Here is a 15,197-nt window from a genome sequence, read left to right on the forward strand (position 1 = left end):
CTTTTTTTTTTTTTTTTTTGTATAAGATTTTGATCGAGGGGCACTTAACCACTGAGCCACATCCCTAGCCCTTTTTTAGATTTTATTTAGAGACAGGATCTTGCTAAACTGCTCAGAGCAATGCACCATTTTTACTCACAATCCAACACTGTACTATTATAAGGTCAATACATTGGACATCACCATCTAAAATTAATCTACAAGACAAATCCGGGTCATTCTTCCCAAAACATGCAGGTAGGCAGTTTTAGGAATGATAGGAACAAGTCTTAGAATAAACGAACCTATGGAAAAAAAAATACAAACATAGATTCCTAGAAAGAATAGAGGAAAAAGAAGACTCTCAAAGCATCCATAAAAACTGAATTTATGCAGGACATATGCCTGTGACCTCAGCAGCTCCGGAAGCTGAGACAGCAGGTACGGGGTTCAAAGCCAACTTCAGCAAAAACGAGGTGCTAAGCAACTCAGTAGACCCTGTCTCTAAATAAAATACAAAATAGGGCTGGGATGGGGCTCCATGGTTGAGTGCCCCTGAGTTCAATCCCTGGTACAAAAATAAAACAAAAGAGAACAAAACATTGAAAAATTAAATTTATGAAGGGCTTTCAGAGAACTGAATCTATCTATATTAATAAAAAGAACTAGACACATGAGCTGAACTTTTATTTTTATTAACTGAATTTACTGTTATTTTCTATATGAATTTTTATTGTTTAGTTCTTATTATATCTTTTCTTAAGAGAAAGAAGCATGTTTATTGTTGCTGAATGCAGATTTTATACTTATTACTATGAAGTTAAACCAGAATTTAGAATTTTGACTTAAACACATGAGAAGAGCTAGTGACACGATCAAACTGGAATTTTCAATTGATTTGATCAACTCTGTGTGGTTAATCTGTGAACCTGTCATCTAAAAATAGTTGGCATTCCCAGTAACAATAATGACAATGGTAATAAATATTTTTAAAGTACTTACACTATGCCAGACACATATCACTAGGTGCTTCACAACCATTTATCTGTTTAAGGTTAACAAAAATCCTATAAGTTAGGTACTGTTTTAACTCTGTTTTACAGATGAGAAAAGTAAGACTTGAGAGTCCAAATTATACTACTATTTACCAGCATAGCTGAGATTCCAGCCCAGGTTTTCTGATTTGGGAGTTAAAATCTTTCTCCCTCTATACTGCCTCTAATTTTACTTTATCTTCCAGTGAGAAATTTTGCATAGGAAAAAGTTAATTTTTGTTGTTACAGGAATAAAGTGGTTCACTAAGACTGAGATAGGTGGTGACAGTATATTTTTATCCTTTAATACTAAATGGATTTTTAATTTTTCTACTGGTAACAGTTTCTTAACTGAGTAGGCACAATAAAAAGGCAGTATGGGTAAAACATTGAGCTAAAAATATATGATTGTGTGACAATTGGAAAAATAGTGGAATCTTTAAAATAAGAGAAAACTGATTTCAACATATTTTATAGTGATATTGTGAATATGGATTGAGATAATATATCAATGAGCTTTTTGTGATTTTCCTTTGAGGGAAGATGGTATCTATTGCTAAATTATCATCATACTTTTCATTATAATTTTCTAACCTTAAATGATGATGGGCAGACAATTCTGTGCCAGACCCTCTCAACTAGTAGCAATGAGCATCAGAGTACAAGGATTAGTTTATCTCTCAGAGACATAAATGGAATATCTACAGCCTCTGATCTTAACTGAGTTTCGAAACTGCTTTCTTTAGAAGAGACGAGAAAGAACCTACACCCTGTCTAGCCAGAAGAATAAAACCAAAGTTGCTCATAGTTTTCTGAATAAATCTTCTTAAAAAGGGAGGGGGTAGAAATATTGCTTGAGTGATAGCATAGACATATCCAGAGGAGTGGATGCATGATGATCTCGTCAAATTCTGGCTGCAAAAATATGGGATCCCTGCCCGGGGGCGCAGTTCCACAAATGTTCCATGTAAGTATGGGAACTGTTCCATGCACATTTAGCAGATGGAGTAAGAAATATGGCCAAAAAATTAAAAACTGATCTTTGCGTGAGTCCTGGGGGGTCTGACATCGCTATTACAGCCATTGGATGTTTGCCTGAATAAGCCATTCAAGGACTGAATAAGAACCATATGGTCTGAATGGATGTGCTCAGGGACAGTAGCATTAACCAAAGGAGGAAATTTGATGAGCCCAGACAGTGCGCTGGTACTGTGTGTCCATGGGTCAGTCTCCTACAAATCAATCAATATAACTTTCAGCCAGAGAACTTTCCTTGGGTATAGCATCAGTAATAGCCCTTGGACAGGAATCAGAGGGATGCCATAATTGATGAAATAGTAAATAAGGATTTAGATTGTAAAAACTTCAGTAGTAGTGTTGGCATTGTTACCAAACAGGATATTAAGGATAATCAAAGCCCAATCCTTGTAATCCCTGCTGGTGACCACAAAGAAGATTTCAAATACTTGGTTTATTGCCAAAAGATAGATTTAATGATTCTATAAGACCCAATTAGAGATATAGTCCAGCATTTGGGCTTACATATAAGTGACATTGATTCCTAATATCTTTGCATGGATAACATAGGGGTGGATTAGAATGGGATTATTACATGGGCTTCTAAAGCGCTAGATATAAAATAGCACATTTGTAGTCTTAGACCTTAATTCACTTAGAGTAGAATATAATATGTTTTGACTGGACGCCTAACTATAAACACAGGAAGTGAAGAAAGAGTAGCTCTTCCATTTGCTTTATAAATTTAAATAGTATGGGATGACAAGTTCTGATTTAGAATTTGGGCTGAATTGTAGCTTGAACATTCCCACACCTGCATAATGGAAAGATAAGGCTTTTAATAGTGTAGTGCTCCAGCCCTCAGCACTCTGACTTGGAAAGAATGTTCTGAATTGAATCACCAATATCATTTCCTTTAAAACCTTAGGATTTCCTTAGAGGTCTCTCATTCCAGATGCTGACTGGACCCAGTTCTGGCTATTATAAGATATACCTTTATCACCTCCTAAAATGGTTCTAGTTTTAAAAAGTTATTTAAAAATACTATATATACCTTAAATTTCTTTTGTAAAATTCTGACCAATTCTCAAAGGTAGATGGTTAAATTTATAATATATCTTGCTTAAAGTCAGTTTTTTTGTATAGCTCATGAAATTTAGTAACCCAATAGCAAGAGATGTTGTTTAGTAATGAAAGGTGTTTCTTAAGAAGCTTTTCAAAGCTTCAGTGGAATGTGCTACTTTTCTAGATAATGTTTAAAACACATTTATTTAATTTAGATGGAATGTGAAAAGTAAGGATAAACAACATGAGATTTTATTCTTGGAATGCATTAGTTTCATTTCTTTCACCTTTGTGAATTTGGTTAAACACACCTGAATTAGCAAAAGGAAGGCCAAATTTATCCAATTTGTCTGCATAATTTAGACTGAAGTGATAAGACTGTTATTTAGAACAGTCCAAAATTACTAGATTAGATATTACCTTTGAGAATAAAGATTAGAAACTGGTTTGCATCTGCATATTTAACTTTCCTAGTTAAAAAAATGAAATAAGACTATGCTTTTGGAAATAGAGCTTTTACAGGTATGGCAACTCCATGTAAAAGAAAGAATAAAAATAGATGATAGGACTCAAAAATTTTACCTTTCCGTACTTAATAGGATTTATATACTTCAGTTAATTCGTTGATATAATCTAATTATTGTATTCATGATTTACATACATTAAAAATTTTATATCTATATTGATTAATGAAACATCTAGTAAAGTAGCTCAAATCTTATGTGAGAATTCCAAGAAGATTTTGTTCCCATAAATAGAAAGAGGGAAAACAAAACAAAATTCAAAAGCATACTTCTGCCAGAGATCAAAATTAAACAAGTTGTTTGATTGATTTTAACTTCTTTGAATGTATATCTGCATTGAACTAATTTTTAAGGTTCTTCTAATTTAAATCACATTGGAATCAAATACTAAAACTAGTTTCCATTATATATTTATGGAAACAAAGGAAAAGAAAGCCAGTGATTTGCTTTGGACCCTAAAATATGGCTTGAATGAGAACTGAGATTCATAATATAAAGTTTCCTACACAGACTGAAGTTGTTAGTTTGTAAACTAGTTAACAATTTTAACTAGTTATTCAAGTGAGACGTGTCTTTTATCAACTGCTTAATAACTGATTTTACATTATTACTGTGATTTTTATCCATTAATATTTGTTGTTTAACTTTCTGGTATGTCTAATATGTCCATGAAATATATATAATTAAAGCATGAATTTATGCAGTTAAAGTTCTAGCAAATCATTTATTAAATACTATGACTGTGTAGATACTAATTAACCATGAGAACTGAGCAGCATTTAAGAAACTGAATAGTGTATTTATCTTTTATCTTAAGAGTAAGCTTTATTTTATTTAAAAAAAAAATTGGTGCTGGGGCTTGTGCATGCTAGGTGCCAACCCTACCTCTAAGCTATACTCCCTTGCCCAAGAATTAGATTTAAAAGGAAAACAAGAAGATTTATGTGACTTTTCTCACTTCCCTGCATTTTGCAAGCATACTAAGAACATATGGAACCTACAACTTTTGGAACCTACGATTTTCAATATTATTGCAGCCCTCATAATTCCTTTCTTCCCTAAAAATTGAAAAAACTGGAAATTTTCTCTATTTATCATGGATTTCTTCAAGGAGATCTGAAAAAAGATGTGGGTGTATGACTGAGCTTTTTTTTTAATGCACAGCATTTTTAAGATCTTATGTTTTTTTCTTTTTATTCTAATTTGTTATACATGACAGCAGACTGCATTTCAATTCAAATTACACATATAAAGCACAATTTTTCATGTCTCTGGTTGTACATAAAGTAGAGTCACATCATTCATGTCTTCATACATGTATTTAGGGTAATGATGTCCATCTCATTCCACCATTTTTCCAACCCCCATCCCTCCTCTCTCCCCCTTCATCCCCTTTGCCCTATCTACAGTTCCTCCTTTCCTCCCATGCTCCCTCCCCATCCCCATTATGGATCAGCATCCTCATATCAGAGAAAACATTCAGCATTTGTTTTTTTTAGGATTGGCTTACTTCGCTTAGCATAATATTCTCCAACTCCATCCATTTGCCTGCCTTTGGAAATAGAGCTTTTACACCTGCTACCAGGGAAATACATATGAATTTGACTTTATTTTTTTTTAATTCAAATAAGAAGTTTATTAAATTATGAAATGGATGGAAAAGATTCTGAATATTACTAAAAGTCAAACTTTTAAATAATATAAAGATTAGTTAAGACAAGATGTCATAGTACAGTTAAATGGAGGTCAAGTCAAGAGATCCCTCCTTCTCTTCCTGGTGCATTTGCCAGCTCATACCAAAGCACTTGGCATCCCCCTGTGCTACTTGTCAAAGGCTGAGCCTTCCTGAGGCTGGGGAATTGGAACAGAACCTGTGGCCCTCTGCCCTTTGCAGGGACCCACCATGACTCTTTGGCCCTAGGCACACTTGTAGCTTCAGGGACTCATTCCTGCACTGAAAACCCAATCAATACATTAAATTAAAAATCATATTCTTTCACTATAGTTTTTTTTGCCTATTTATTTATTTTATAGATGACAGCAGAATACATTACAATTCTTATTACACATATAGAGCACAATTTTTCATATCTCTGGTTGTATACATAGTATATTCACACCAATTCGTGTCTTCATACCTATACTTTGGATAATAATGATCATCACATTCCACCATCATTAATAACCCCATTCCCCCTCCCTTCCCCTCCAGCCCCTCTGCCCTATCTATTCTTCCCATGCTCCCGCTCCCTATCCCACTATGAATCAGCCTCCTTATATCAAAGAAAACAAGGTATCTCTAGTTTTCTTTCCGACATGCAACCAAAATGTGACACAGAATTCTATAATTTAACTTATGACTTATTCATTTAAGAAAATTTTATCGCATGCCTATTAGTTGCCAAGCTCTATTTTAGGCATTCATCATTACCAATAAAACCTTCTGTAATGATGGAAATGTATATGCTGTGTCCAACATAGTCACCACTAGGCACACATGACTATACTACTCTTGAAATGTGGCTAATGGAGCTGAAGAACTGAATTATTTCTTTTAATTAATTTAAATGGCCATATGTCCCTATCAAGCCTCTTACTTTCTAAGGAGAGGAAGAAAACAAAGTAGTAATTTGAAAGATAGCTAATTTGAAGTAGTGTTAAAAGGTAAAAAAGAACTAAAATGGGAGGATCACTATTGCATTCTGGCACTGGAGGGCATAGGGCAGGATGTGGCAGAAATAAAGGTGGTCAAGGAGAGAGAGCTCTCTGTTGAAATCACACTTGACCTAAGACTGAATGAAAAGAAGACAGCAATACAAGAAACGTAGAGGAGAGCATTACCAAGACCAGCAAATGCAGATGCACTAAAGAAAGAATAAGATTTGTTTATTAAGAAAAAGACAATCAGCTGGGCGCGATGGTGCACGCCTGTAATCCCAGCAGCTTGGGAGGCTGAGGCAGAGGATATTAAGTTCAAAGCCAGCCATAGCAACTTAGCCAGGCCCTAAGCAACTCAGTGAGACCGTGTCTCTAAATAAACTATGAAAAAGGGCTGAGGATGTGGCTCAGTGGTTAAGTGCCCCTGAGTTCAATCCCCAGTACCAAAAGGAAAAAAAAGAAGAAAAGAAAAAGAAAAAGTCAACATGTTCTGGAGCAATTAGTGCACAGGACAGATGGAGACCAAAGAAAAAGGAAGGGCCAGATCACTAAGTCCACTGTTGTTCAATGTTAAGGAAAGAAGGAAAACATTGAAGTATTTTAAGCGCCCCCCCCCACCCTGACAACATGATGTGATAATGTGGTTTTAAAAGGTATCTTTGAACGGTTTCTGGAAAATAATTCTAGTAAGAAAAAATGGAGTTAAAGTGACCAGTTAAGAGGCTACTTCATTTGCCAATTGATCTAGGGTGTTAGCAGTGAAGGTGAAAAGTTAATAAACTCTAGATATTTCTTGGAGGTAAAACAACAAACTTGGTGATGGAATTAGCATAATGAACTAATGGCTTTTTAAGCATCACCTGTCATATAGTCCCTTTATAAGGGACTTTATGAGGTTGAATTTTTGTTTAAACCTTCCAACATTGTTGACATTTATTCTACTCTAATAACCATTTCCTTCTTGTTATTCATAAAAATAAATAACTTTCATAGCATCAGTTTGATTTGTCAAAGTTTGATAATTCAGAAAAATGTACCAATAAAAGCTACAAAAGCTTGGTTTACAAAAAAAAGACTTTTATTTTGCCATGTTCTTCAAATAAGATTTATCATGCTAGAGTTATGAGCTGATTATGTGATGTCTGTGTCTCGATAAATTATTTCTGGCTTTCTACTTAGGTGCAGTGTGTGTGGTTTATTGCAGAGAGTAAAGCTGAACAGAATTCTAGTACACATGTTCATGCAGGGGCCATGCACATGGCTAGTGAGTGTATATAAGGGTTTTTTTGTACCCAGTCCCTAGTGTCTTGGCATTACTTTTATTATGTCTGCAGTACTCATGTAGATGAAATTCCACAACACATTCTTTTACTATTGTAGCCTCAACTCATTTTTTAAATTTTTTTTTTTTAAGGAAAGAGCAATTACTATCATAAAAATTCCTTACTGGGGAACTTTCCACATTGCGTTATCATTCCATGAGTCTAATAATAGTGGAATATAAAGAAAAAATTTTTAGAAAATACTAAAATATCTAAAAAAGACTTTGAGGTCTGTAGCTAGCTAGGTCCATAATGAGAAACACTAAAAGTCTGGAGGAGGAGAAACAAGGAAAAAAGGCAAAGTCAGGTTTTTTTAGAACTCCTGGTACTTGTTAGAGATTTATAAATCATGGCATAGCTAAAGATAATTTTCAAATCACATGCACCTTTACTAAGTCTAAACAAGTTAAAGAACTATTTATGTGTTATCTGTTTTGAGAATGCTAATGCCTAAAATTGGTCATTACCTGATCCTTTTGTATTTCTGTCCTGATAGTTCTATCTGCCTAAAAGCTAATTATGTGTTTTCTGTGAAATCTTACAGTGGTGTTATCAGGGAGATTGTGTTCCTTTTGGCACTTGGCCCCAGAGCATAGATGGGGGCTGGGGTCCCTGGTCACTGTGGGGAGAGTGCAGCAGAACCTGCGGGGGAGGCGTCTCCTCATCCCTAAGACACTGTGACAGTCCAGCGTAAGTAGCTAAAGTAAGCCAGAGCCAACAAAAAGACACAGTTGGAAATGATTCAAAGCTGTGGTTTCACATGTTATCTGTAAAAACGTTTCTCTAGTGAGCCAAATGCTTGTCTTCAGAACAAGCAATAGGCACAGGAAAGTGGAGGAGCTTTGTTAAATAGACTTTCTTTTTCTTCTTTTCCTCTTATTGTATAACTAAAAATAAAAATTTTTAAAATAGAAAAGCATTGTGTATCTGTCCTAGATAAGCCAGACTTTTAATCTAGTAATAATCAGATAGATTTCCTCCTACAAAAACTACTGAATTATGGATGAATCCAGGTCTGGTTTTTGCTACATTACCATTATTCCCAGGAAACCTAAGGTCTTTTCACATGTCACATAAAATTATTACTGCTACATTAGTATTAAAAGGACCAATGAGAGCACTTCAAGGGTTGAAATGCCTTGATTTGCACCACAAATCACAATGAAAAGAATACTGCCCATGTGTTAAAATAGTTTCCATTCACATGCCCCCATTAATCATCTTCTAGAGCTGCCACAACTTTTCTCCCCATTACTGTTTTATGCAGGTCAACCTGTTCCTCTCCCACTACTCTATTCTCCAGCCAGAGTTGCCCTGGCACAAGGCCAGCCTTGTTAGTATTATTTTCTAGCTCTATTGCGTCTCCCTCCCACCAATGCCCATTACAGGTGAACTGTTCCTTTAGTTGTACTTTCCTGTCCTCCCCCAGACTAAACCACTCCTTAGCTGCTGCATGTCAAGTGCCCATTTTTGTCTAGAACTGAGGCTGAATGCCTTCTTTCCTGGCTAGTAAAATTTGATGTAGGAAATTATGATAACTTTTTTTTACCCCTCTGGGATAAAAGCTTATCTATTTTTATTTTCTATTTGTTCTCACTTTAACTCACGATATTTCTCTTTGGAATCTCTCTCCAAATGTGTCTTTTCTTCTTTTTAGCTTGAATTTTTTTCCCTTCATGTTAGTTCTGTGTTTTCATTCTCCCACTTTCTATCAATAATTACCTTCCCGCTAAGTAGAGCTTCCTGTTATGCATTCATAAACCAGTTCTTACTACCATTATCCCCACTACCTTGTTTTTGTCTGACCAGCCAACCTCTCTCAAGCTTGATTCAAGCTGAGCAGTTTCCTTTGTTTCATTAGAGTCAGTATTCACTGGCATTCAAAATATATTAAAAATATAGATTTGATTATCCCATATATCCTAAGATAGTACAGAATAATTAACCTAAATTAAACAGTAAGCTGCTATAAATTAATAACCCAAAAAGTAAAATAATACAACAAATAATATAGCCAGATATGTAAGGGAATACCTGGACCTCTTTTAAAAGAAAAAGTTGTTTCCCCTCAATAATAGAATTCTCAAACAATAGCATATGGCTTTCCCTAATATAAACTATTTAAGATTAACTTACATAAATGAAATATTTAACATTCTACTCTTTCTTTAATTTGAATATATATAAAAATTTATATAATGCAAAGCCATCTGATTTAGGGGTTTAATTTTTAACTTCATATAATATTTGAAATGAGATGGAATTAATTTCTGCATTATTTATTTTGAATTGGTGCTATTTCCAGAAAGTTGTTTAGTGTCCTCTCTTTGCTTTCCATATGGAAGGAAAAAAAAAAACTTTTCTCTCCTACCTGGTAAGCATATAGCATCAGATTATGAGTTTTGTTGAATATGACTTAACTGGCTTTTAATTACAAATAAATTATTTTTAAATTCATTATATTGTACTAGATACTATACTATAATTAGAAAATATATTAATTATATTTTCTTAAGTATGTAAGTCATGACAATTAAATCTTATACATTACTCATAGTAAACTAACTTAATTTTTATGTTCAACCATAATTTTGCTAATAACTACTAGCGTGTTATTTTAATAATAAAATAATCACATTGGCATTTTAAAGTAAATTTTAATATTTTCAATAATCAATATATGTATTCTTTATTGGAGAGATATATTCACATGCTAAAATGTTTTTTCAGACCTTCAGGAGGTGGAAAATATTGCCTTGGGGAAAGGAAACGGTATCGCTCCTGTAACACAGATGTAAGTAAAACCAAACTCTGCTATGAAAAATTAGCTTACTTTTCCCCTAGAGCAAGGAAATATTTTAAATTGTAAGCTGTTTGATCAGAAATTCATGTGCATGAGGGTCACATGAATTTCCTAAATGGTTAATCATGAATGGAGCTGGCCTAAATTCCATCAATACTGTCAACAAGTGTCAAAGGGGAGCTCTAACAGTAGGAGCAAATACATTCTTCCCCAGTAGGCATGGAAAGAGAGCTACACACAGCCTGAGCTGCCCAGCCCCACAACACTCAAAACTTGACTGCCACTATCTTTCTTTAGTCCACCAGGATCAATCTTATTATGTTCTTCAACCCAGTTTATGTTTGTCACCCCAAGAGGCTCCCACATCATTCCTCATCTCTTGCCATTGAATCCCATAAGACTCTACATATTACCTATCCCTGCCAAACTACTAAAACTTTTCTGTACCCTGCAGATTTATCACCAGCAAAATCTCTTATACCCTGACTTTTCTGGTTTTTCTTTCCTTCACCTTCTTGCTGCAATAAAAAACCACTCTCCTTTGAATCTGCTGCTTCTATTATAGATTCCAAACTGAAAGCTTCTGTTTTCTTCCTTTTCTCTGATGACTGGGCTTAAAAATGGACTGAATATCTTTGACATGTAAATGGATCAAATATTTTACCATTCCTTCAAGATCATGTTTCTTCCTATAGCTTTGAATTTCATGATATCAGACTATTAACCTACTGTCTCTTACTCTCATGCCCTCTAGTCCTACTTCTGTCTTATTTTCTAGGTGATTTCACATCAATGAATGTTCCAGTATCTTCTCTTTAGGATGTTTCCATAAGCATACAGACATGCTTTCTATCTAAAAACAAACCACAAAGCCTATAGTTGTTTTCTCATTTCTTTGCTCTTCTTTGAAACATGTTTCTCGAAAGTCTTATCTGTACATATGGAATCCAGTCCGTCTCTTCTAATTTTTTTTCTAAAATTGCCCTTATCAGGTTCCTGTCTTCATCATTCTGTTGAGTGCTTTTGTCAAGTCACAGATGACTTCTGTGTTTCCCCTTGGAGTTTTCATTGTCCTCGACTTTCATTAGGTTTCCATCACTACAAGTTTTTTGTTGTTCTTTCACATTGCTGCTTACTTCTCATTCTCTTTACTCCTTCTTACTCTTTTCTTTTTCTCTTACTCTTAGAGTACCCAGGGGTTAGTGCTTGGCTGCCTTCTCTGCTCTATCAATACTCATTTCCTTAATGAGCTCATCCAGTTTCAGTGCTTTTGATACAATTTATATGCCATTTGACCCCCAAATTTTTATCTTCAGCCTAAATTTCTTCCATGGATTCCAGGCTCATATGTAACTATCTGATTAGAGACTTTTTAAAAAACTTTTGTTTATTTATATATGACAGCAGAATGTATTGCAATTCTTATTACACATATAGGGCACAATTTTTCATTTCTGTGGTTGTAAACAAGGTATATTCACACCAATTTGTGTCTTCGTACATGTACTTTGAATAATGATGATCATCATATTCCACCATCATTTATTGATTAGAGACTTTTAATAGACATCTAGTATTTAGTGGATGCAAGCATTATTTACAGTTCCATAAACCTGTTTCTCCAGCAGTATTCCCCATCTAAAGATGTCAAACTCCATTTAAACAAAAAACCTTCAAGAGTCTCTTTTGACCCTTTTCTCTGTCTCACAGCCCATATACAATCCCTCAGGAAAATCTGTTGATTTTGCCTACAAAATATGACACAGATCTGACCACTTGTCACTACCTTTGCTGCTACCACTGGGGTCTGAGTTACCACTGTCTTTCATTGATTCCTTTAGTAGCTTCTTAGGAGGATTTCCTATCACTACTCTTGTCTCCTCTAGTTCTTAACATAGGACACAGAGTGAGCCAAGTCATCCTTTACTCTTCAATGCCTTCTTCATTTTACTCAGATCCAAAGTCCTTACATAGCCCTGCAAGGTCTACTCCAGCTGGCCTCACTGCTTCTCTGAACTCATCTCTCACCATTTTCCTCCTCACCTTCCTTAACCACTCCCACCTTAGGGGCTTTTACATTGGCTGTTGCCTTTGCCTTATATCCTCTTCTCCTAAAATACCTACATGGCTGAGTATTTCATTTTATCTTTACTCACTCTCTCTTCAATTAGGCCTAGCCAGAACAATGTACTTACAATTTTAATCCTCCTTGCTCCTTATAACCCTGGGACTTCCAATCCTACTTACCTGGCTCTGTTTTCCTCGACTTCTGACATGCTCTAGTTTATCATACTTCATTCTGTTAAATATGGATCTCAGAGTAATTACATGTAGCTTCAAATATAATGATCTTTTCAAATTATCAGCATTATTTGTTCATTTTCTCAAGTGAAAAATTATTCAATAATTAAATGCCTAGTTTATGTTAGACTTTCTAGGGGGAGAAAGATAACTTGTACCCTCAAGGATCTTATAATGACCTGAGAAATTATTTAATTTTAGAAAATAACATTATAATAAGTGATATGGTAGAGTACATGAGGCACCATAAAAGAACATATATTTGCACTTAGGTTAATTAGAATTTTAGGAATTTTCTCTTTTTCTCATAGAAAGCTAGAAATCTGAAAGACATATTGAAGCTGATCAGAGAAGGAGAAGGTAGTGATGAAAATATTCTAGACAGAGGAAATATTCATTTGGAGATATTAATAAACTACTGAAAGATCCTTTGATTCATGTTTTAGGTGAGGATGGATTGGAGAAAGACAAGAGTACAATATTACAATAATAAGCAAATCAAGAAGAATTGATGAGAATGATAGAAGTGTCGAGCCATAGGCTTGAACTAGGAATGACAGTGAAATCTAAAGAGGGCTAACAGAGAAAATTAAGGACCTATGCCTTCAAAAAGTCACAAAAATTAAAGAAACAGTATATAATAAAATAAAACAGGGTGAAGGGAAATAGAAGTTGAGGAGACCAGAGAAGATATGACAAGTGAGAATATTCTCAATGACGACAAAAAGAGAGGGTGGCCATGGAAGTACCTACTTACCCTTGAGTGGAGGTGAAGGAGCCCAAAGAACTTTAAAGCTATTGAGTTCGGAGGGTCTTCCATGTAGGTGTTGCAGTCACTCAGAATGATGTTAGAACATAGAGTATATATACAGTGAGACTGTGAACTAGATATAAAAGTCCTTAATAAGTGAGGAAGAGTGACCCTCTTTCATTAAGCTAGATAGAGGTTTGGATGACTGGCATAAATCTCAGAAGAATGGAGATTTTATACATGGATAGAAAATGTGGACACGTACAGTATATCAGACTGTTAGGTAGGAGGGAGAAACTCAGACACAACTTTCAACTCCCAATTGTTTTCATTAAAATATAATTGTAGGAGTGTGCACACATTTAGGCCCTAATAATATAGGTGTTGTGTAACATGAATAATGTATGATAGATAACAGAAAAAGAAAAAAAAAGTCAGACATTTTGGGCTTATTTCATATTACCCAGGAGTTGTAGTAGTTGCTCAAATTGTGGAGGTTATTACTGGTAGGTTGGCATTACTACATTTGTCTTCTGTTTCAGCTTTTAACAAATTATAAGGAGATACAGTCAAGGTAACTGAATAATGAATATATAAGTAATTAATGATGTTTTCCTCATTAATCTCAACTCTACTAATTTAGAACTTGAAGCAGTTCAGTTACCATACTGTCCAAGTTAATAAAGTTATCTGAGTATAATTTGTGTAAAGCTATGGCCTGCTTTAATATAATGTAATATATGACAATTTAAATTTTCCAGAACAACTAATCTAATCCAATGCTGACCAATGAACTTTCTTCCATGATGGAAGTATTCTATGTGCATTGTTCAGCCTGGCAGTCACCAGCCCTAATGTAATTGAAGAACAGAATTTTTAAATTTAATTAATTAAAATTTGGAAAGCCACATGTGGCTAGTGGTGACCATATTGGACAGTATAGAACTAGACAGTTTAGCTGAGCAATAGAAAAATAAACATTATAATTATAAAGAGAGTTGTAAATTTTACATATAAAATTCTCAGAACAAATCAATCTATTTTTTTTTTTGATACTGGGGATTGAGCTCAGGGGCACTTGACCACTGAGCCACATCTTCAGCCTTTTTTTGTATTTTATTTAGAGACTGGGTCTCTCTGAGTTGCTTAGTGCCTCACTGTTGCTTAGGCTGGCTTTGAACTGGCAATCCTCCTGCCTCAACCTCCAGAGCTGCTGGGTTTACAGGCATGCACCACTGTGCCCAGTTCTAATTCATTTTTAAAATACAATCAGCCTTTGGGCTGGGGTTGTGGCTCAGTGGTAGAGTATTTGTCTAGACATGTGAGGCACTGAGTTTGATCCTTAGCACCACATAAAAATAAAATATTGTGTCCACCTAAAACTAAAAGATAAATATTAAAATATATATTATATATTTATTTATTATATATATAATATATATACATTATATATATTGTCAGCCCTCTATATCCACAGGTTCCATGCTGGCAAATCCAACTTACTTCGTATTGAAAATATTCTTTTAAAATAGCTTCTGGCCAGGAGTGGTAGCACACACCTATAATCCCTGACTCAAGAGACTGAGTCAGGAGGATTGCAAATTCAAGGCCAGTCTCAGCAAAAAAATAAGGTTTTAAGCAACTTAGCAAGATCATGTCTCAAAAAATAAAAAAAGGGCTGGAGGTGTAACTTAGTGACAGAATGGCCCAGTACCAAAAAAAAAAAAAAAAAAAAAAAAAAAA

General features: G+C 34.7%; 1 protein-coding gene across 1 annotated transcript in view; it reads left to right on the forward strand.

Moving 5' to 3' along the window:
* Positions 1 to 15,197, forward strand: part of Adamts6 (ADAM metallopeptidase with thrombospondin type 1 motif 6) — a 284,670-nt gene that overhangs the window by 178,110 nt on the left and 91,363 nt on the right. The window contains exons 14-15 of the mRNA XM_048806580.1: positions 8,144 to 8,289; positions 10,330 to 10,393. Coding sequence (XP_048662537.1) covers positions 8,144 to 8,289; positions 10,330 to 10,393 — 210 coding nt within the window. The remainder of the gene's footprint in view (positions 1 to 8,143; positions 8,290 to 10,329; positions 10,394 to 15,197) is intronic.

The sequence above is a fragment of the Marmota marmota genome, unplaced genomic scaffold, assembly GCF_001458135.2.
Source record: "Marmota marmota marmota unplaced genomic scaffold, marMar, whole genome shotgun sequence".
Taxonomy (NCBI): Eukaryota; Metazoa; Chordata; class Mammalia; order Rodentia; family Sciuridae; genus Marmota; species Marmota marmota.